At 42.8% G+C, this 23,732-nt stretch overlaps 2 protein-coding genes and 1 long non-coding RNA gene across 5 annotated transcripts; 1 reads left to right on the forward strand and 2 right to left on the reverse strand.

Moving 5' to 3' along the window:
- Window positions 1–200: 200 nt before the first annotated feature.
- On the reverse strand, window positions 201–17,884 carry LOC146974952 (clustered mitochondria protein homolog). 2 transcript variants are annotated; one of them, XM_085798685.1, is made up of 30 exons: window positions 17,656–17,884; window positions 17,301–17,377; window positions 15,166–16,484; window positions 14,499–14,662; window positions 14,226–14,397; window positions 13,074–13,214; window positions 12,847–12,977; window positions 12,604–12,758; window positions 11,116–11,241; window positions 10,833–10,980; window positions 10,573–10,665; window positions 10,253–10,471; window positions 8,879–9,054; window positions 8,467–8,778; window positions 8,282–8,370; window positions 6,663–6,764; window positions 6,455–6,555; window positions 6,162–6,314; window positions 4,559–4,621; window positions 4,223–4,464; window positions 4,050–4,134; window positions 3,316–3,469; window positions 2,591–2,730; window positions 2,333–2,413; window positions 2,076–2,201; window positions 1,443–1,564; window positions 1,240–1,333; window positions 1,029–1,163; window positions 868–941; window positions 201–738 (listed from the first exon to the last, which is right to left on the reverse strand). In XM_085798685.1, the coding sequence occupies exons 3-30, from the start codon at window positions 16,439–16,441 to the stop codon at window positions 612–614; spliced, it is 5,001 nt and encodes a 1,666-aa protein (XP_085654811.1). In that variant the 5' UTR covers window positions 16,442–16,484; window positions 17,301–17,377; window positions 17,656–17,884; the 3' UTR covers window positions 201–611. The 2 variants fall into 2 exon arrangements, with proteins under 2 accessions (XP_085654811.1, XP_085654812.1); XM_085798686.1 differs by lacking the exons at window positions 17,301–17,377; window positions 17,656–17,884 and adding an exon at window positions 16,999–17,062.
- A 462-nt stretch (window positions 17,885–18,346) lies between these two features.
- Window positions 18,347–20,470, forward strand: LOC146974953 (uncharacterized). The gene is made up of 3 exons (XR_015037642.1): window positions 18,347–18,444; window positions 18,572–18,729; window positions 20,328–20,470. It is a non-coding gene; the product is annotated as an uncharacterized LOC146974953 (long non-coding RNA).
- Window positions 19,904–23,315, reverse strand: LOC146974954 (coiled-coil domain-containing 92B-like). 2 transcript variants are annotated; one of them, XM_085798673.1, is made up of 4 exons: window positions 23,002–23,312; window positions 22,440–22,588; window positions 22,243–22,290; window positions 19,904–21,111 (listed from the first exon to the last, which is right to left on the reverse strand). In XM_085798673.1, the coding sequence occupies exons 2-4, from the start codon at window positions 22,567–22,569 to the stop codon at window positions 20,402–20,404; spliced, it is 888 nt and encodes a 295-aa protein (XP_085654799.1). In that variant the 5' UTR covers window positions 22,570–22,588; window positions 23,002–23,312; the 3' UTR covers window positions 19,904–20,401. The 2 variants fall into 2 exon arrangements, with proteins under 2 accessions (XP_085654799.1, XP_085654800.1); XM_085798674.1 differs by lacking the exon at window positions 22,243–22,290 and having other exon boundaries at window positions 23,002–23,315.
- Window positions 23,316–23,732: the final 417 nt, after the last annotated feature.

A 23,732-nucleotide genomic window follows, 5' to 3' on the forward strand; every position in this document is an offset into this window, starting at 1 on the left:
GTATTAAAGTACAGTGGTAGGCTAGTACACATAAAAACATTCATAGAGATAATTTCAATAATCAGGCACAGATAAATTATCTGTCATGTTCTGAGAATTGTTCATGGCACAAGTCTGAAACCCAGTGGACACACAGGGAATTGCAATAAGACATCAACATGGTAAAATAATAGAAATTTGGACTTTCAGTTCATAGATGCTTTGTCAGCTCCAAACATACTGTGCTTTTCCTTTAACCTAGTGGTATAAACTTCAATTCTATTTAGAGTCTAAGGTTTATGTATTTTTCTGACAAAAATGAGTAGGCTAGTTATGTATTTGCCATCAATGTTTCTGCCCCCAGCGTTTATTAATATATTCCATATATTTCAACAATGGCCTGTATATAAGACTCTTTCCAACATCCAGTCCTTCACAGACAGCAGCAAAACAAACTGTCTGCACCTGTCTGTTCCTTAGATAATCTGTAGTTGTTGTCCAAAGTAGGCTAACCTGCATATAACCACCAGCAATGTACCTGGCCGTCCTTTTCCACCATTGCTCATTGTCTGTACTCCTTTTCAGAAACCAGACAGAACACACACAGATGTTGCATTGTAACTGTCTGTAGTTCAGAGGGGTTGTTCTTTGTGTGAAGTCCTGCAGTCTTTTTGCTTTAATAACTGATTTTCCAGTTCTTCCACTTGACGCTTTTCCTTTCCTTTCATCTCAGTCCTCAGGTCTGCAACTTCTTTTGCACTACAGAGAAAGACATCACATGTAAAGTGAGAGGAGGGCTTTTATCAGAATAACCATCAGGTGAAATTACCATCACATACTATACCACATTAGTGGTTATTACTGATGGCATAATGATTTAATGTTCACCTGAGGGGAATGAGAATGATTCCACATGTCAGGTTGAGCTGCTGAAGGATTGTGGGAAGGCTTGGAGTGGAAAACTGGGGAGAAGCACAGATTAGATTAAGTATGACACAATCAGGAATGGACTTGATATAGGCAGGTGGATTTTGCCAAACAATACTCACCTTTGGAGGTGGGATACAGGCACTCGGTGTGTTGCTGTAGATGTGGTTGATGGCTTTCTGAAGGACCACCGCTTGCTGAGTGAGGCTCCTCAGGTATTCTGAGCTCTCCTTTGTACTGTCATGGCTCTCACCAACCTGTAATATAAGGTCAGTTAGAACGATATAGCATAACACCAGCAAAGATGCTACTGCAGCAGCATTTAAAACATACCTGGCTTTTATATATTGTATAAGCCTCTTTCTCGTGTTGCAGAGCTGATCGAAACTCCCCTTTAGTCTCATATACAGTGGCAAGCAGGTGGTGACTGTACATAAGACACAGACATTGAGAGGCAAAGAGCTGATATAAAGCAAACGTCTTTCTGAAAATAAGAGTATAGAAAAACATGATGATGATGCTAAATGTAATGTTACCTGTGTGCGTTTCTCAGCGATGTGACACCGCGGTATTTGGAGGTTAAATTTAAGGCATTCTGTAGGAAACTCAGTGAGAGCTCATACTCCATCAGTCCATGAAGCACCAGACCCAGCATGCTCTGATGCAGAGGAGCACATGAGGGGTGTTAAGAGATCACGAGTGAGATGTAACTACGTTTTCTATCACACTGGATCTTGATCAGGCAAGGCAAGGCAAGGCAATTTTATTTGTATAGCCCGTTTTTACAAACAGTTTGTCTCAAAGGGCTTTACATGGCATCTTAACAACATCCTCTGTCCTTAGACCCTCACATCGACTGAGGAAAAACTCCATGGAAAACCCTTTTAAGAGGGAAAAATCGGAGAAACCTCAGGGTGAGCAACAGAGGAGGGATCCCTCACCCAGGACGGACAGACGTGCAATAGATGTTGTTACAGACAAGAAAACAGTTTACAGTTTCAAAGTGATCAAACACCAATAATCATAAAAAAGTATCTCAAACACTGCCTCTTTCTATATCACTTTCTATAAAACCAAATCCTACAAAGCACTGGCTAAAAAATGATAACAGCAATTTCATTTTTATTTTTTAGAATAATCCAACTTTCTGGAGATGAGGTCTCACTTACATCCAGCAGAGCGACTTGCGGATGGTCTTCTCCGCTCACGAGCAGGGTGAGGTACCGAGCGCGATACAGCAGCTGCAGGGAGGTGAAATGCTGGCTTCCCGCAAAGCAGTACAGAGCCAGGTACGTCTGGATCACAGACAGGAGGACAGAGTCATATGAGGACACAGTTAAGGAGATATTACATTAACGGAGTCAAGTAAGATGTTTTATGGGAAATCAATCAGTCTGTCAACCGATGAGAAGGTGAAGAAACTCACATAGTCTTGTATGGTCTGTGGATGGTCTATACCTTGAACTCTCTCACTGCTCATAACAGCCTTTTCCTGGTGGCTGAGGGCCTATGAGACGAAATCACAAATTAAGACAAGGTTTATTTACGGTATGAAAACTCACAGATGCTCATAATATAATAGTCAAACACTGTATAATAGCGTTGATCAAACTTGGCATGTGGGTGCTGATTCATAAGTCTGAAAAGATAAAAAGGTCATGAAATGAATGGAAACCATATTCACATCTGCATAGTCCCCCAAGATGTAGCTGAGCCGTCCCAGGAGACGCAGGCACATGCACACATCCTCATGCAGGACCCCACATACGCTGCTGAACAGAGTCAGGGCCTGGTTGATCAGTTCATACCCATCTTTTAGAAGCCCTAAATGCAAACATAAAAAAGTCCCGATGAGCTCTGAATACACAGATTAATTACATCTGCTCCAAATCTATGTAAATCAATGTTGCATGGAGACATAACCACTTCAAAATGATCTGTTTCTCTGGTTTTATTATTCATAGTTTAAGGTTTAAGTCAAATAAACACTTTTTTTTAATTCTATAAACTACTGACTAACAAAAAGTGAGAATTTCGAGCCCAAACAACAGCACTATTGGAATATACCTGCCTGTCTTTCTGACTCAGACTACTGAAGGGCTGGCTGTACAGTAGCTTCTGCTGGGATCAAAAATGTTTTTTTCTTTATACATAACACAAATCATCTAGATTTTTGTATCATTAACTATTTCCTATATTGTGAGATTTGTAGCTCACTGACATGACTTTTCTTATTAACTGTATCCCTTTCTTTTTTTCCTTTTGTCCTTTGTATTTAGCATATCAGGTGATACATGCTAAATATATCTTCCTATCAATGTTCATTTACTTATAAATAATGTTGAATATAAACAAATATTCTGTATTAAGTGCAGTTGAATGTTTGTTTTAGCCTGTTGTGTGTCTCACCCTGCTGTACTGCCACCTGTGCCTGTTGGACAAGCCGTGTGGCATCTGTTGCTGTAGGTTTGAGATGTTTGACCACAGGGAACATGTTGACGACGTCCTCCTCGCTAAACACTGGCTTATGCCGGGACTCAAACACATACTCCCTCAGCTGCACCTACATGGAGGGGAGGAGGATGGAGCAGAAAGAGATTTACAGTGTTCAGCTTTAAAGGGATAGTTCAACATTTTGGCAAATTGGCCCATTGCCATAATACCTCATAGCAGTAGGTTCGTTACCTATATTTGTTGGTGCAAGCTGTTTTTAGAACGACAAAGCAGAGCCGTGAGCTGCTCAGAGCTACGCTACGGAGGCTAATGGGATTTCTTGGTTTCCTTCATCAAACTCATCAAACACACAATCCAACAACTCCAAAACGCTCTCGAGGACGACAAGTTGTGACCAGACAGTTGTGACACAACTTGTCCACCAGAGCGTTTTTGGAGTTGTTGGATTGTGTATTTGATGAGTTTAATGAGGGAAACCAAGTAATCCCATTAGCCTCCGTAGCGTAGCTCTGAGCAGCTCACGGCTCTGCTCTGCCGATTGAAAAATAGCTTGCACCGACAATTAAAGGTAACAAACCTACTCCTAAAACTATAGGGATTATGGCAATGGGCCAATTTTCCAAAATGTTGAACTATCCTTTTAAGATGGACAGAATATTTCAATGCATTATGAAGAGAAGGTGTCTTACCTGGATGCCAGTCTTGATGGCAATCTCTCTCAGCAGGGAGATCTTCTGAAGGCCGTGCTTCTCTATTACTTGATCTACACTGTCACTGAACACAGAGAGGATGGAACTGTAAAATCCTGCTGCCCATATCTACACACACATACACTCATACATATCTGCAGACAGACACATACTTGTCAAATGTATGGTGGTAATAATCCCCAGCCTCGGTCCTGATCCTGCCCCACAGCTCACTGGGGGTCAGTCGGGCCCACACGCTGTCTGTCAGTGAGGGGACTCGGCTCCCGTGGCTCCGCCGACGTCGGCTTCTGCGACGAGTGAGTAGCTCATCAGAGCAGGAGTCGGGGACACAGGAACTCAAGAGGCAGTTCAGGAAGTGGCTGACAGCAGCAGAGAACGCTGCAGGTTCCACATCCTGAGGGAAAACAAGATACAAATTGATACCACAAAGTTGTTGCTTGATTTTAAATGTTAATGTTGTTATTTTCCATGTTTGCATCATGAGTCACCTGTAGATAGGTCCTGAAGATGTGTTTAGCACTTCTGATGAAGATCTCACTGATAGAAATTCTCTGTGGGGGAACATTTGATCAGTTATATGATCAGGAAACAACAAACCTGAGCTACATCTTGTCCCATAGCATTTTTATTTTGTTATGTCTTATTCGTATCCTTATTGCTTTCAGTGCTTTGTTGCCACTTATGTTGCATATATTTCGTGTTTTATGTCTTAGTGAGCTACAGATCATTTTCCATTGGTGGAAATCAATCATCACAAAATACAAAGATTATAATTTAAGAACTTTAGAAAAAAAGAATATGTTGTAACCAGTACTTCAAGTTCTGAGAGGTACTGTACTATTCAGCTTGGTAATGTTTTTTCCCCCCATTTAGAAACCGTTTTTAAGGGGTACCTCAAGGGTTAACACTGGGGCCCCTTCTTTTCTCAGTTTATGCCATTTCATTATATAATTAGCAGGTACAACATATTGCTTTATTTTATGCAGATGATACACAGTTATATCTTCAGCCAAATCCTGTAGTTTGGTTGTCCTGAAAGACTATTTAATGATATTAAGTGGATATCGTATTTCATATTAGTTATTTTTTTATCTAAATCTGATTGGATTGGAGATTAATCATTAATCACTATAGAGAGACAGGCATCTTCACTAAAACTCAAACCAGTTCTGTCTCCAGTTGGTCTAAAAGTTATTGTTCTGTGTGTCAGTGTATAATGTCTGAGTGAGGGGTTGGGAAATTTTTGGTTTTTTGTTGTTGTTGTTTTTTTTTTGTTTTTTTTTAGAAAAAAAAAAACAATAGTTTGCATAAAAAGTGCTCCACAATATACACAAATTAAGTCTGATTGACTGATTGAAAAAGACTACATCTAAGATTGTATTACCGTGAAGCATATTCAATTATTTCAGGTTCTGAAAAGATAATCCGACTTCATCTCATTAAGCTTGCAAAATTCTCCAAGCGCATCTGTTCTTCCTCCCCAGACTGATAAATTATACATACAGCAAATTTCACCAGAGTGAAAAGGATTACTGATCACAAAGGGTATTGAAGACTTTAAATGAGTGTAGTGTGACAGAGAATTCCTGCAGTTAAACACATGTCCAACACATCTGGGGACACTCAGCCCTGTCAGTTAAACCCTTCCTCATGAATGCTCACAATACCACCACTATAGCAGTATGTAATATACTGTATAATGTATGAATATGAAATGTGGAGTGTGTTTAATATGTTTAATTTTCATATTCATGAATTGAGAATTTATGTATATTACTTCACTTGGCGGCTGCAGATGGGATGAAAAATATTCAGACAAATTTATACATAAAATCAGTGTTTACTGAATTCATACTTTCTCTCTTGCAAGAAAGGTCTCTATTCAAGACAGACTACTTGATTAGATAAATGTTACAATGATACTAGTACTACATGTACCTCCTCTATTAACAATAATGACTCATTTATAGATAATGTATCCTTGTCAGTCCAGCGCCAGAGAAAGAATAACAGAAGGAAGTAGGCAGCTCTATCAACTTAACACATTTATCTTGTGGTTAATAACATATAACTAATTAGTGTGGTAATTACCTTTACATGGTCGAGTCTCTGTCTCTCCTCCACTGTGTGCAGCTCCTTCAGTAGAGTGCCCAGATATCGCACATTCACACCATGCTGATGAAGCACTGAGATCAGGGTGGCTCCATCCATCGGCACTGCTGTGTGGTCCAGACAGTCCCTCAGCTGACACACACACACACACACACACACACACACACACACACACACACACCAACATCACCCCCATCAACATTACACATTTTAAGGTTCATGTACACGACAGGATCAAATGAATGAACATTAATGCTCATCACTGAACTCACAACAGCTGGAATCTGATTGGACAGAATAAAAGCAGCAGCATCCCACAACATCTTCCTTTGCCTCTGAACCTCCTCAACACACTCAGCCGAGAAACGAACACCTGCAAAAAAAGACACCAAACACACATTTACTCTTGGTCTGACCTTTAAAAATCTACTTTTAAACAAGGTGCATTTGCGAGTGTGTGCGCAAAGTTGGATTTAATACCTGGAGAGCAAACATCAGGATTGAAGCGGATGTCAAAGCGACAGTCGCTCACTGATCCGACAGCCTGACAAGCTTTCATGATTACATCTCTCCTCTGGAGTTCTACACAAGCAAAATACAAATACATTATTAACACAGCAACCTGGCATTTCTCTCTTTAGCCTCATCCACTAGTTACTGTATACAGTGAATATTCATGCATTTGGAGTGTTGATCAACCACTTGAAATTCACATTGGTTTAAAGGCCAAGAATGACCCCTGACATAGCTCTATTGTCATCTATTGTAGCACAGGTTCATTAATATTGATGCATGAGTCTGTAGGCAGAATGTTAATGCAGTAGTAGGTGGAGTGGGAGCTGATTTCAGACTTTTTCCACTGTGGAGAATGCATCTCATTTTAAGAAATCATCAAATGTTTTGTCTGTAGAATCTTAATTTGCCAAAAGAAAAGAGAGTGGATGTAATGGAGTAAAAAGTATCTGGAAATGTGGATGAGATGTTCTCAAGGCGATTGAAAAACTGAACATTTAACTTAGTAAAGTGCTGAAGAAGATCGTGTGATGGGATTTAATTCTACAAAACAACTCCTATAAAGGGATCCTGCAAAGAAACTCTCTGCCACCTAGTTTTACTATTTCTTTTAAACTGACAAATGAGTTAGGAGACTGTAGGTTGACAGTTGAAACATGCAAATGTAAGAGAACATCTAACTTATTTCTCTATTTGAATTAAAACTAGTGATAAAAAGGAGATGGAATTAACATTTTGAAGTGTTTCCAATGTAACTTTGAAACTTGTCTTTATACTACAATGCAATGCACTTTAATGTCTTTGTGCTACCAGCATGTCTTTTCTTTGACTAATTTTGTACCTCATCACGCTGTGCTTCTCAACCTAGTTTATCTTGGCAGTGACCCAGTTTCTGCTGCTTTATCACTTTAGTTTCATGATGTCACATAAAGGGATACTTCACCCAAAATCAATAATTCACCAATTGTCTACTTACTGTCATGCCAAGGAAGGTTTTGGAGAACTTTTGGAGTTATCAAAATGCTTTTAGAGATCAAGGGGGGGGTCCGACTGGCAACGGATTTTCATATACAGTAATGGTGGCGGATAGAGCTCACTTTTGAATTGTCAAAAACACACACTCTGAAACATCCAAACAGCCAAAGTGGCTCTGTTGATGTTTGTGCGCATGCGCAAGATTTGCTGCGAAAACCATTGGATGTATGATGTAAACATGGAAGAACATCTCGCAGCAAATCTTGCGCATCTCACGGAGCCACTGGGAGCTACTGCTACAACAAGGAGATCAAATTATTTTTTTCCGAACAACTTTTTCATGTCGTGGACTCGCGGCTTCAGAACACTTGGGTCAGTACGGACGAGCAGTATGGAGGTATCTGGATGTTCCATAGTGTGTGTTTTGGATGATTCAAAAGTGAAAACCATCCGCCACCATTATATATAAATCTGTTCCCAGCCCAACACCTCCTGGAACTCTAAAAGCGTTTTGATAACTCTGAAGGTTCTCCAAACCCTTCCTTGGCATGACGGTGAGCAGAAAATTGATGAATTATTGATTTTGGGTGAAGTATCCCTTTAATACTCACCCTCATCAGCATCAGGTGTTGCTGTGGCTGCATCCTGCTCTTCCAGTTGGCTGAGCTCCTGAGCCACCATCTTGACATAACGTTCATACCTGTGACAGAAAACACAAGGTTTGAGGTTTGATAGTTTCTCACTCTGAGTTCATCCTGTCGGTCTAACAGGCTTCACACCTCCTCCTCTTCCTCACCTGTGCTGGACGAAGGCCTCTATCAGCTCTGGTCTCAGACTGGCCAGGCTGTGACGATGTCGCCGTGGGTAACCAAAGCTCTGACACTCCTTTGGCACCTCCTCCCCCGTCCCCCCTGTCTCTGAGAACTGGAAGTTGAGGTCCGGGGGGAAGGTGCGGAGAAGGTCTAAGATGTAGGATCGTCCGTCGTTACCCAGGATGCCTTTGGTCTCGACGCCCGAACAAAGCTCCACCGGGACGTCGTTGTGGTCGAGCACCTGGTGACGCTGGATCCTCAGTGGTTTACTGGTTTTATCCAGAAGCTCCAGAAACCTGCAGTGAACAAACACCTCTGATGAAACGCAGTAATGCTGGGAAAATCAAACCTGTCATTGTTGCCAGTTTGATATTTGACGTGATTGTTTTGTCTCACCTGGGGTGTGTAAAAACAGTTACTCCATAGTCGTTAGAGCCATAGACTACGCTCTGCTCCTGATTCTTCTCCAGGATCCCAGGAACAATCGTCTGAGCGATAACACGGATTCCACGATAATCCACCACGGCTGTCCCCAGTGTGTGAAGCCCCTCTGTGTCTACAGATGCATATGCCTGTGGTAGAGCAGCTTCATTATATGAATGAATGAATGAATGACTTTTATTATTGTGTCATGCATACTTCTGTATGACACCAAGAAAACAAACCAGGACCATAGCACATCCTAACACATCAAAGAAATAAGAAAACAAACAGGGGTTCAAAACCATTATCCAAAAACAGAGAAGAAAAACTATGCCAAGGTTAAAAGGAAATCATCAGAAATTAGTTAAACAAGTTTCTTCTTTTCCAGGCTTTAGAAATAAAACTAGCAGTCTTAAACACACTGGAATTATGGTGTGTTCCAGGCAACCCGTAACTCGTATTTTTCCGACCCGTTCCTATGGTTACCCGTTAGAACGTACAGTCAAAGTCGTAACTTCCCACCTGTGAACTCGTACTAGATGGATCAACTCCCAGTTCCCAGTTAGTAACTCGTAACTTGCCTGGAACGCTACAAACTCGTAACTGGTGACTTGAAGTCGTGACTTACGGGTTCAAAAACCTGCCTGGAACGCACCATTAAACAACCACTCCAGCTTCTGCTCATCAGAGAACCAAAATATTTCTGGGTCTTGTCCACAGATTTCATGAAATAATACCTCTCTCAAATCATCATACTTTGTACAATATAAAAGGAAATTAGACTTATTTTCTACTTCATCTAACTCACACATTTCACATATTCTGCTCTCCTCGGGAATACCTCAATGGCCAGAGGAAGAACACCAGATCTCAGCTGTACAACTAAAGATCTTTGACTTCTCTGTAAGTGTGATGTAACGTATAATTCAGGGCCAAAATTAGATTTAATCTGCATATATGTCCTTAATTTTGGTTTTAATAGAACATTTTCTAACCATTTCTCTTCAAATTTCAATAGAAGCTTATTTTAAATGGAGTTAACGTTACAACACAAAGTATTCCTCCCCGACCTCCTCAAAAATGGAGTAAATCTATATCTGTCTATATTTGTTTTAATGACATGAGAGATGAGATGAGATGACAGCTACAGATAATGTGAGAGTGAATAAGATTAGAAAGTGAAAATCAGAGCCCAACCAACTGCAGGGAAGATCATTATCTTGATTATTAATGGCTGCTCATTATTTCCCTTTAATATCCACATGTTACGACGTTTCAGAACTACTGTATGTAATATTAAACCGTACATCTAAGACTCTTTATGCAGATACTGCTGTGGATCTCTACCTGTGCTCCTCTCAGGTCGCAGATGGCAGCAGCGTGAGCGGCGGTGTTGCCCCCCAGTGGGCGGTAGTGCTCAGATATGTCGAAGCCCAGGCTGAAGAAGAGGTTGTTCCAGATGAACATCTGCATATGAGGCGCCTCGCCTGGGTTTAATGGCATGACGTTACCGTCGATAACGGCCATGGCGCCTTGGGTCGCAGCGGCAACAAAGTCACTGTTGGTCTGGATGGAGGCGTGATGTCACAGTCATGAGTCTGCATCTCTCAAACATAATTAGGAGAATGATAGATGTTAAAAAAATAAATAAATCTGTAGACTCCCACCTTAAATACGCTCCTCTCTCTGTGCAGACGCTCCTGGAGGGATTTCCTGGGGAGTTCCTTGCATCCCTGCAGCTCCTCATTCCAGTCCCGACTCTGTGGTCACAGTACACAACCTAAATATCAGCATCATTATCACAATTACTATTAGTCAGTTATTCTTAGATGCGTGTGTGTAAAGTGTTTGTTTAGTGTGTAAATGCACACACACACGCTCAAACATCTGCATTTCTAAAATATAGCCTGTGTATTGCGGCTGCAACCTGCCCAGCTGTGTGCTTGTCCTGGCCCATGTGACTGGCGTGTGTGTCCTCTGCTTTGACACAGTCGAGGGCGTGGTCTCCATGAGGGGCCGTCCAGGTGAACACCTGAAAAGGTGCTGCGAACCGCTCATAAGGATGCTGCTGGACTCTGGATAGAAGGAATTCACATGGAGTGAGAGGTTCTGTTCCATTGGGATAGTTGTATTATTGGATTTATATTAATAAAGTTACATGTCGCTTGGATGAATTTATTTTCCATTTTAATCACAAAGAGTCTGCTTACCTCTTCTTCTGCAGGGCACTGAAGTTTTTCCTGAAAGCAGGGCTGACTTGATTGAGCAGGTCAACAAGAGAGTGGCAGAAGGTTTTGGGCGCGGCAGGTTTAGGGTTGAAGTTGAAGGCAGTTGACCTGCAGAAGTCAGAACACACAAACTGTAGCACAAAATGAACCCAGGTAAGTTTCTACAAACCTCATCGCACAAGTGTCGGAACTAGGAAGAGGAAGAAATGCAGGCAGAGGAAATTCATAATAAGAACAAAAAGTGTCACTGATTGTGGCTGTGACTCAGCAGCCTGGACTGAATGCTAACAATGGCAATGCTCACATGCTGATATCAGACAGACACTAAACCCAAAGCAGTGGAGGTTAATGTATTAAAATAAATTATTTTTCAACAAGTAAAGATAGATGGGCACTAGATATTTGGGGTAAACCAAAGCTGCGTACTTAGAGTACTGTGAAATAAAACAGGTATTTGGCCCAGAAAATTACATTTTGTATAATTTGTCAAAAAAGAAAAGTCCCCATTGCTCAATTTAGAGCTGGTATTGGTCTTCATATTGAGACAGGCAGATATGCTGGCACTGCAGAAGACAACAGAATTTCTACTTTGTGTGATATCTAAGAGGTGGAAATGCATTTTGTGTTATACTGTCCTTTCTTTGACTTTATAAGACAAAAACTGTTTAGTAAGGTAGATCCAAATAACACATTTGTGTGGTTAGACGATGCTGAGAAGCTAAAACATCTTTTTCAGTCGAAAATATTAGCATTTTCTTCATTTCTTGAAAAGGCCTGGGCAATGAGACGAAGAACAATATAGAGATGAGTACTGAAAGTAATCTGAAGTTGTTTATTTATGTGTCGCACTTGTGTGGCAGGTAGGGAAGACTGTCTAGTTTTGATTTGTCAGTAAATGTGTCTTGTAATCCCATATGCGATGGGAAACAAAAATAAATATTCATTCATTCATTCATTCATTCATTCATAGACCTGAGGCTGATGACAGTGATATTAGTTAAAACCAATTAACTGCAATTTTGGCCTGATGGTGTCAGATGAAAAGTGATCACCAAACTTTGCCAGTATCTGGGAACCATGAACGTCTGTACAAACTTTTCTTTGCCAATACTTCTGAGATTTTTCCAAGTGAGACACAAATGTGAGGCGATCATTTGAAATCTTCAAGTCTTACAGCTTCCCTGTTGTTTCAAACTATTCCCCCTTGTGAGATGAAATCTGGACTGGACATGCTCTGATCATGGAATTGTAAGATGTCATATGAAAAAGAATCTCTCTGCTCAGTCGACCCAGATTCTCGAAAGAACATAAAAAGAGGATCTCTGGACTCTGGGGATTTCGACACAGTGAGTGTATCCAGTCGTTGTTGAAACATTGCAGTGGTGGATAGACAGCCACTCTTGGCACAAGCTTGACAAAAAAAAAAAATACTCCAGCAAACTTGCAACAGCTGAACGGTTCAACACTCACTGATTGAGGTAGAAGCCACGTGTGGAGGATGTGATGTTGAGTTCTCTGTCCTCCATCGTCAGGACGTTGAGGTACATGAGGTCTCCATGCATCTTCCTGTTCCCTGGAGGAGGGTTCCAGCTGCTCATGGTCAGAACCCGCAGGCACTGTAACGGCTGAAATGACGCTTCCATGAAATCCCACTGCTGCTTCAATATGAATGAATATGCATTATATCCATCATTACATAATCTGATCTGTCACCTTCCAGTCATCTCTGACGGGCTGCAGTGGGGAGAGCGGTCGCTCCTTACATCCGGGGAGGATGAATTCTGGAGGACTGCAGTCGACACACTCCTTCTCTGTGGCTCGCTTCTTCGCAACACTTTCATAATCTGAGAGGACAAATATGGAGGTGGATGGATCAGATGATTACCGACAGAAATGAGAAGACCAAAAGCCCGATAAGACGTGTGAGAGAACAAGGCTACCTCTGTCTCCTCTGGTGTAAAAGGTGAGGTAAGATAGAGAGCTGCCGTTCACTCCGTTGTAAGCGTCTGTAAGGTCGAGGCTCCTCAGAAGATCACACACGTGTCTGAGATGCAGACGAGCATCACGCACCGAATACGAATCTGCAACGACATCAGAAGTAGTGTTTTAACTTTCAAAGTGTTTGCTTTAATCTTTTTTGCTGCTGTGTTGAATTTCAGAAAGGAAACAGCAATACAGTACAAGACAAGGCCATATGGCAGTAAAATGAAATGTCAACATCAGCGAGACTACATGTGGTGGAAATTTTGATGGTGTCTTATTCTCGAGAAAGTCTTTTGAATGATTTGTATAACCTATCGTATCCTGGTAGATAAACCATCTGTTGGGAGTGAGAATGACCGGATGACCACAAGATAACCATGTGACTTATGACAGTATTGTCTATTGTATCTTGATTGCTTTATTGCCTGTATCTTACCTTATGACTGGAAGGAGAAGGCCAGGGGCTGCAACCACTGGTTGAGCAACAACCCTGAGCTACTGTTGTGTCTCTCTCTATAGACAATTAAATCATTGCGCATTCATTTTCATTAGTCTTGTTTTTTTGACTCCCACCAGGCAGACCTTAAAAGGGACATATTATGGAAATAGCACTTTTTGAAATATGTGTAATGTGCAAACTCCCTAGTTTGAAATCCATGTGGTTTTATGAGCTGTTCCCTCAGATGTCTTCCAGCGATGTAACTATTTTGAATTTGCAGCAGTGGTTCATTTGCATTTAAAGGAACAGGCACTGAAACCAGCCGTTCTGAACAGGACTGTTTTGAGAGGATGAAAAGAGCTGTAATGTTTGATCCTTGGGGGATTTTGACCAAAGCATGTCACAGACATGTCTTGAAGACACCTGGGGACAATTTTAATTTGTGAAAAAGGGGCATAATATGTCTCCTTTAAAATTTACACAACACACAGAATCTATAAAAACTCTAGAAAACTTTATTATTCTATATCACCTAGACTCAGTATTTATATGTATTGTGTTTTTCTCCACAGATGGATGAAATGAAATTTTTCACGCTACCAGTTTGTCTTAACAATCTTCACATTTAACTGTGAGAAAAATAAGAAGAGGAAAAGATGGAGGCAGTTACCTTCCACCAACTTGACCAGCGCTCGGTCCTGGATGCCCTGGATAGAGTGGAGCTCTGTGAGGCTGTCCAGTGTGTTGCCCCCCAGCTGGAGAGAGAAGCACGTGCGGTGGCAGGTGATCTCATGATCCATCAGCACCTGGCGCAGCTCTGCCACCAGCATCTGGCCCGACACCTGCAAGCAGAGGACGGATGTATTAAAGTGATTCACAGGGAAGATAGAGACACGGAGATATACAATGAGAAAGTAATACTGTAACAGAAGTTCAGCCGAACCTGGAGCTCAAAACTCTCTGATCCGGGAGGTTGAATTCTGACGATGAAGCTCGTCTCCTGCAATTCAACTATGTCACGGATGGTGAGCTGCTCCCTTTTATCAGGATCAGGCTGCTCCACATCATCATCCTGTGGGCTTTCTTCAATTTGAATCAGAGGTGCAGCTGACAACAGTGCAGAAGAGACAAATACAGGGTGTGAGTATATAAGATGTCTGTGTATTAGAAAAGATATTTCTACACCCAGCCATAATTCAAATGTAAAATTAAAATGACAATGTATAAGAATATAGGGTTAGGGTGAATGAACTGAAAGAAGGAACTGAAAAAACACAACTAAATGGCGAAATGACAAACAAATACCAGAAATCATGTGGGGAAAAAGTGAAATATCAAATCCTTCAATGGAAAATTAAAAGCTTAATTGCAATAAATTGATTTGTGCTTTTCCATCTGGTACCTAACATTTCACTTTAGGCTTTCCGTTATCCTCTTTGCAACTTTCTTTTTTGCAGTAAATCTTCACCTTCATCTTCAAGTAAGTATCGAGAATAAAATGTAACATCCTCTTTTAATTTTCCAGTAAAAGGATCCCATGCATGGTGATGATCAGACATGCTTGAATATGAATGGAACAAACACAAACACGGCCCGGTCGAGTAAAACACCTTTTCCATACGGTGCTGCCAGAAACAGCCTGTCAACTAAAAACAGGGTCATTTGCTTCATCTCAGCTCCGTCCTCCTCCACCTGAGGCAGAACAGTCTGCTGCGGACCGGTCTTGCCTTCGTCCTCCTCCTCCTCCTCCTTCTTTGGTGGATGCAGGTTTTCCTGGCACTGATTATGGTCTGAGTTATTATGGCTGTTTTCATTTACATTGTGATCCGACACCTCAGATGCCTCGGCCATCTGTTCATTCTGTCGACTCCTCTGTGGCGTCAGGTCTTCACGGTCGCAGGTCTCCAGGCTTTCAGCGTTGTTATCGATGTTCTCATCCACGTTGTTTACATTGTGCTCAGCCAGCATCACTGAAGTGCACTCTGACTGAAGCCTTCCTCCTCCGTCTTTTACGTCCCTCTGTGTCCTCTGTTGCATTTGAAAGACGCTTTCTTCATCGTCAGTGTCTAACTTTTCTTTTTGCTCTGTTTTGAACTCATGGATCTGATTCCTCTTGTCCTGCTCATCTTCTTCTCTGGAGGCCAGTGTGTCTTTCTCCACCTTCTCTTGTGCAAAAACTTCTACGTCAGACCAGATTTCTGAGCCAAGTATTCTTTCATGTTGTTTCTCTGATGGCGTGGTAGTGACAGTTTCTGAACTCCCTCGTGATGTCTGTGTATCTGTTTCTACCTCCAGGAACACATCCTCCTGTTTTAATATTTCATGTTCCTCCTTGACATCTACAGCCACATCTTTTGCAGCGACGGTGTTTGTTAGTCTACCTACATTCTCACTATTGCACACCAGTATATCTGTTTGTGTCTGAACCTCTGCCTGTGATTCTGTCTGAGTCTGGACCCCCGTACCGATCTGCGTCTCCGCCTCGGTCTGGGTCTCGACCTCAGAATAACCCCGGCTCCTCTCCGTGCCGCTCCTCCCTTGTCCGTCATGTCTTCGCTCACCTCTTCCCCCTTCCTCCTCCTCCTCCTCCTCCTGGGACACGAGCAGACACACCATGGGCTCCACCAGGGTCACGTCCCCTCCCGGGTTGCTGCTCAGGATGATGTCAGGGAACAGGAAGTGCTCCGGTTCCAGGGCTGGGTTCACAATGCCGGCGGTGGAGCTGGGTAGCAGACCCTCCTCCAGGTCGTCCGGTAGGCATGGCGACTCGCATTCACTCTCCTCACTGGACAGCAGAGCGGATCTCTCCACCTCGCCCCGGGCTGCCGCATCCTTACACTTAAAGTAGTGTGATAGCGCTTGACAACACTCAACTATGTTTCCCATGTTGCCTTCGTGCAGAAAACATCAACACAACTGTGCAAGAGGCCTAAGAGAGAAAAGACCACAGAGTTTATGTGAGTCAAAGCTGTGAAGAGAAACTTGGTTATAAAGTTTAGAATAATGTAACAATGCCTATGGATGTTCTCATTCATCCAGGTCATTGTTCTTTTCTAGGCAAATTGAATCGTAGGCAACTGGACTTTGTCTGGGAAGACGTTTTGCCTCTTATCCAAGGGGCTTCATCAGTTCGTATGCAACAAGTCTCGAGACTAGCTAGACAAAGACTAAGACTAGTCTTTGTCTAGCTAGTGCGGACTAGTGAGATTTGTTGCGTATGAACTGATGAAGCCCCTTGGATAAGAGGCAAAACGTCTTCCCAGTTGCCTACGATTCAATTTGCCCAGAAAAGAATGTAACAATGCAAAAAGAATAGATCTCAACAATATTTGCGAAGTACCATGGTATCACAACTGATATAATTTCAAAATAAAAACAAAGCAAAACAAAATCCAAGATGTAATAAACTTTTTTTCCTTCAACAGCAGCTTTGTTTCACTAACCTCCAGCGGATCAACTTCTGAGCAGTGATGCAGCAGTGTAGGCTACAACAAGGTGAGAGCACAGCTACAGCAGAGAAACCACTGCTGGGTGCAGTTACAAGTGAAACTGACTCAAAACTTTCATCCCAATTTCAAATGCACACTCACTCTGAGCTAAGCTGCTCAGTGTAAACTGCAAAAGACTGTGACTGTCACCGTCACATGTGTGTGTGTCTTGTCTTGTGTGGCATGTGTGAATACAAGCAGCTTAACAGCTGATGACAGGAAGATTATGAAGTGTTCCTGCAGCGGTGTCACCTTACAGTGGAACCAGCTGGAAAAGCTTGGAGACAGAGGCTCATCACATGAGCTGTGGGATGATGCTGGAAATGTGGGAATCCTGGAAAACAGGTGAGAGGAAAATTTAAAAAACAAAACAAACAAAAAAAAACCCCTCTATCTTACAGTTGTTCACCACTCACAACTGTCTAAATCCAAATAGCCTACTAAATAGCTGTATATTAATGTATATGGCCTTTATTAGAGTTTTTAGCAAGGTAACACACCCTCCAAGCTAATGAGGACACACAGGTGCAGAAGACAGTGTGTACATGTCTCTCATACAACAGAGGAATAAAACAGCACATGACATTGGTGAAATCAATGTGTGGGTCCTACCAGCCAGTGCAGAGAGAGGGGGAGACAGCCAGTCTGTGTCATCTTCTCCAGGCTGCTGTGCTGAAATCACTGAGTTTCCCAGGCTTCTCCTCCAGAGCAGGAGGTCTCTCCCCGTCCTCGTTGCGAAACCACGTTACACAAACTGTGTGTCAGTGCATGGGTGTGTGTATCTGCCCTTCATGGCTGGAGAGGAGCTGTGAGAGAGAGCCTGTAGGCCCCTCTATTCACACCACACACATGCACATCCAACACACTTTAGTACCCATCCCAGTCCAGAAGAGGGCAACCTCTCTCCTGCTCATGATGTAACTTCCTGTGCTCACACTCCAGTCCATGCACTCTCTATCAACCTTGAATGCGAGCATGTGCACAAGGTGTATAAATAACAGCAGCAGGGGGTGGGGTGGGGTGGGGTGTGGGGGGCTCGGACCACCTCACGTTTGTTTGCCCCTTTAGTGAAAATGACACAGCACGTCCGTCTCCCCATCGCAAAGTCCTGGAAACGTCGTGCGGTCACTTTGCTCACTTTTATTAGGCATGAGCTGGAACACAGCTCTTTTGGTTGCCATGGCACCACTGCAGAGATGCATTAACATTCTGAGCACGGTCTCCAAGACAACTGTGGGAACATTCTAGAATGGGACGTTTGCTAGGAGACGAGTTGCAGGTGTATGACACACTTGACAACAGAGTGTAGTTTAGTGTTTTGTGTATCACCTCACAGACTAATTATCAATCAATAAGATAGATTAATCATAGAGTCAATAAAGTTAAGAGAAGAATGTCACTGTAAGTTGTTTCTTTTTTCCTCAATTCATCTGTGTATTTTCCTGTTTAGTAGCTACCAACTCACAGTTTATCACCACGGTGAGTTGAATTTGATTTCACTCAGTTTCATTTAATTTGTTCGCTGCAGATCCTTCGATCGCTGAGTAACTGGTCAATCATAATAAAAATCCACCTCCACAGAGGTCTGGACTGTAGCTTTTGTTCAGTGGGACACTGTGCCACGTTGAATATAAGTCTGTGCAGCAGAACAAGATGCAGATTCCCCAGATGAAGGACGGTCAGCATGTGAGTCATCACAATCTTTCTGTAGCCTACACCTCCTCCTCTGACTTCTCTGAGCTCTCCACTCCCTCTGTTTTTTTTGTTTTCCAGTCATCCAACTATAAAAACCCAGCAAAATCATTGATCTAAGGGTTTGTGTACCACGTGAATCATGTATTATAATAGGAGCTGGTTACATTAAAAGGTCTAACTACCTGAACAGTATGCTGCTTTATGATGCCATGTTACTTAAACAAATGAATGCCACTTTAAATACAGTATGCAAAGAGTTTTAGTTTTGGCTTCTGTGTCGCCTGCAGCAGATCTGAGCTTATTTTCATCCCAGTCAGTGTTAAGTTTATACATGAGGTTGTACTGCCACCCAGTGACAGGGTTTAGGGGTAACACTTATCCTCAAGTCCTTCTATATTTAGCATTAATAAATGGCAAATAAACATTTAATAACGTGTTTATAACCCCCTACAGTTGCACACATTATGTATTTTCAAGTAGCCTATTAAAACTCCCTCTTGTGGGCAGACACACATTTGTAAATAAATAAAATATGTATATAAAGTTATGGTAAATGACAATACTGTACATTTAATATATTATGGGATAGTATAGCTGATACCGGCATAGGGTGGTACAAACCGCTTCTGGGGGTTATGTTAATGTCAATGGCTGTGACTAATGATGACTTTCATTATTGATTAATCTGCAAATTATTTTCTTAATTAAAAGTGAAATGTGTGTTTTGTAATGCAATCAATCAGTTTGTAGTAATAAAACACAGGAAAAGCAACAAATCCTCTTGTACCAATAAGTGTCTGCTTTTCCTGCTTGACATAATGTGATGAATTGATTAGCAGTTGCCAACGACTGTATGTCTCTATGGATCGATAAAAACGTCAGCCGAGGTCTTGATACAGAACACCAAGCACCATGACGACCAAATGTCACAGTGAGGACAGCACAGGTGCAAATAATAAGATTAAGGATGGCTGGGTTCCATTTCGCTGCCTCGGTGTCTGGCTGCAGGTATTTCCATGTTGGCTCGCTGTCAACACTGGCAGGGACACTTCAACAGAGCACAGCCACCGTTGATGTTATTACTGACACCTTTGCTTCTCCTCAAAACATCAAACCTATAGGGATGTGATTTAAAATGTGAAAACAGACACCATGACAGTAGGAATACTGTTCTGCCGTTACTAGGCACATTGCATGAATTTAATAAAGTGCAAATCATACAAAATGTCCCTACACCTCCTCGAGTGACTCTCTGAACCTGGAATCCGGCCGCTGCAGTGAAAAAGCAGTCGCCACGTTGAACAGTACAGTGTTCATTGTTCATAGACTCAAGAGGCAAGGCTACTAATTACAGGCAAAAGCTGTGATCAACAGTGTTAAAATCAAAAGGCATCCATATGAAACGGTACCACTATTCAGTCTTTTTCTCGACCCACTCACTCAAAGTAGCATGTCGTACCATCAGTGTACGGATTTCCATTAATACGTCTATGTGTAGGTCACACACTCCTGTGCAGCTAACTCTACATATCTAACTCACTTCCTGAAATCTACAGATAATCACAAGGTTACATCTCTCTCCTCTTAAGAGTTTTCTGGAATAAACTGCAGCAGATGTTGATGCCGAGACCTGCTGGAAGACAACGCCGTCTCTCCGTCCCCGTCACAGAGCCGTCTCTCCCTCTCCTGCTCCCATGTCCACCCTCCTGTGCACCCTGCTCTCCTCTATATCCTCCCACTCGTCCTCCATCCCCTCCGCACCCTGGCTTCTGATTGGCTGGTTCAAGCGGAGGAGGCGGTATCTGAGTGGCACCAGGAAGAGGGCGGGGTCGGGCATCGGGTGTGGCCTTCGCGGTGATGTCACTCTCTCCTGCGGGACGCAAGCTCTGACCCTCTCCTCCCTCAGGGTGACACGCCTCCTGTGTCTCGCCTCTGGTTGGCTGGGAGAGGCCGGAGGCGGTGGAGACAGTAGCCAGTCTGAGCCCCCCCCCTCATCATCCTCATCCTCCTCCTCTTCATCCTCCTCCTCCTCCTCTTCATCCTTTCCTCTGGGTCCCTCCTCTCCCTCTGCAGCAGAGCTGGCGCTGTGCCGCTGCTGGAACAGTTTTAAGCGAGCGGTGTGGAGCTCGTGGCAGAGGGTCGTGGTGGTGACATTTTGGCGCTGCAGCTCGCGGCTCAGCAGCGTGATCTTGTGGCTCCGGCGTTTCAGTTCGTCCAGGAAGCGCCGCTCCTCGTCCCTGAGGCTCCTGCCGAGGGCGGACGTCCGCGCCCGGCCGGCCCGCAGCTCCCCGCGCACGGCCACCATCATACACTGCTGGTCCTCCAGGAGACGCTCTGCAGCCTCGCAGCGGGCTGCCAGCTCCGCCTCCTCCTCTGAGAAAACACATAAACACAAACAGTGAGGACTGCAGTGGACATGAACTTGGCACAGACACACAAAACAGTGTGGATAATGAGGAGATAACTCTTTGGTGTGTTTCTCTGCATCTTTCAGTTTAACAGCTTTATCAGTCCTTCTCATTCTTTCATAGTGCTGCTCTCTGCTCCTTCACTTGCTTTATCACTTAGTGCAACCTGGATGTAAATGTATTATGAATAAATAATACACATATATTGAGTAATTTTACTGCTCTATGACTCAGAGATCATTCTGCACATCTATCTATCTATCTATCTATCTATCTATCTATCTATCTATCTATCTATCTATCTATCTATCTATCTATCTATCTATCTATCTATCTATCTATCTATCTATCTATCTATCTATCTCACTTGTCTGTTTTTAATTTATTTATAATTATATATACATATTTTTTGTTTTGTGCCAAGAGTCAGTGAAACGAAATTTTGTTCTGTGCACACTGTGTATTTGAATGACAATAAAGTACCTATTCTATCTATCTATCTATCTATCTATCTATCTATCTATCTATCTATCTATCTATCTATCTATCTATCTATCTGTCTGTCTGTCTGTCTGTCTGTCTGTCTGTCTGTCTGTCTGTCTGTCTGTCTGTCTGTCTGTCTGTCTGTCTGTCTATCTATCTATCTATCTATCTATCTATCTATCTATCTATCTATCTATCTGATGCTGAATCCTCAGCTCAGGGTTTCAGTGCCTGTATTCATGTGGCACTCTTTGCTGATCATGTTTGTATAAAGGTGAAATGACGCCAAGGAAGCTGTGGCACTAAAAACACCACGATGGGATGAAACTGTATTTAAAGTGTACAGATTATGTTTCTCCATAAAGTCAATATCAGAGCAGGCGATGGTGAATCAAATTGGTGCATCCCTGTTTTGATTATTGTAACGACAAAAGCCCATGTGGAACGTTACAGAGCTAATAAGAGTAAAGATAGTCTGAGATGTTGTGCAGCACTCTGCTCATCACTGTAGCTTCTCTGCATTGCCTTTGCTCTCAGTGATGATGATAGAGAAATCTCAGCATCTCCCACGTATCATTTCCTCTCTCGTCAGCATGAAGCGGTGATATCTTACCTGATGTGTTTCTGTCAGGAAACTTGGAGTCCAGCTCACAACTCAGCTCTGGGAGCAGGAGCGGCAGAAGCACAGACGACAGACAGAAAAGGACAAGGTTAAGAGATACAAAGACATTTAGAGATAGAAATGACACACAGGGATAAAGATATAAAGACATGAAGAGCTGGAGAGTGTTTGGTCACCAGTGGACTGACCATGACAGCGCCTCTTCAGGTGTGTGATCTCCAGCTGCAGACCCGTCAGCATGGCCAGGTGCTCCTGCTTCAGGAAGGCAATGCCCCTCTCCACATTGGCCACCTGCTGCTCCAGCCTCCCAGCATCCATGGCTGAACCCCCACACAACCTGCAAACAGATGTTGTTTATCTGGATGTCTTAGGATTTCCCTGCACAGCTCTTTAGACTCTGTCTTTTGCTGACACCACTATCACAGCGGTGACAGTTTGAGCTCTTTCATGGAGGAGTGCTAGTGTCAATTCCAAAACAAACACATAAAATACCCCTTTCAGATGAAAATGGAAAGATAAACCATCTTCTCAATGGTAGGATTATATTATATCACCCCCACTACACACCTATAACCTATATTATAGTGCTTGCTTTCTGTAACATTTCTAAGATCCTCGTGTAAGCTCATTAGCTGCATCCCAGTATCTGATTTCATCTCATTCATTCGCCCATTAAATCGTCCTGATTTGTGCACGGTCGGTCACTAGTCTACCTGTAACTGTAAATGGACCACTCTGACCATGGCCTACCTTGATACTGAGGCGGTATCCTATTCAAAGCGTTTCTCATGGATCCTCGTATCGCCCCGAGAAGATCTCCGTCCTTGATGCTGCAGAGATGCGAGTAAAACAAAAGACCCGTGCGCAACGACCGCTCTGCGAACCGACGCTGGTTCCTCCTCCACGCACTCGGCTGAGATGTTTCACTGCTGCAGCCGGATGGCGTTTCCGTTGAGCGTGAACGGATCCTGCAGCAGTCACAGTCGAAATAACCTCCCGTTAACCTTCTGGTTGTACGTGCAGTAACGGTGCCGCCGCTGCTGGGTTCACAACAAGCAGCCCCGGTATGAGGGGTGATCAGTGCCACCGAGCAGCCCGGAGGAGGAGCTACATGCAAATGATGGGAGACCACCAGCTGCTACAAAAAAAGAAAGGAATCAATACTGTTTCAGCAATTTCCTGAAATTATAACCCACATAAATATAGATTTCCAGCCTAATAGGAGGCTGTTTATCTATATTTAGAGGCAGACAAAGTAAGCTTTACTCAAAAGAGGGTCCCTACAGAGTTAAAATGACCATATTGATTTGTTATAATGAAGTAGGCTATTAGCAGCATTTGAATACTGCCAATTAAAATAAACAAATAAATACTGTAGCGTGGTAAGGAGGGCTCAAATGAAGTCCTTATCTTACACGTACTCTGCTGTGTAGTTTGTCATGGTTTTCCTCCAAAAAGAGTCAAATGAAAATGGAAATCTT

This window comes from Trachurus japonicus, chromosome 14 (assembly GCF_045865225.1).
Source record: "Trachurus japonicus isolate A0001 chromosome 14, Traja_1.0".
NCBI lineage: Eukaryota > Metazoa > Chordata > Actinopteri > Carangiformes > Carangidae > Trachurus > Trachurus japonicus.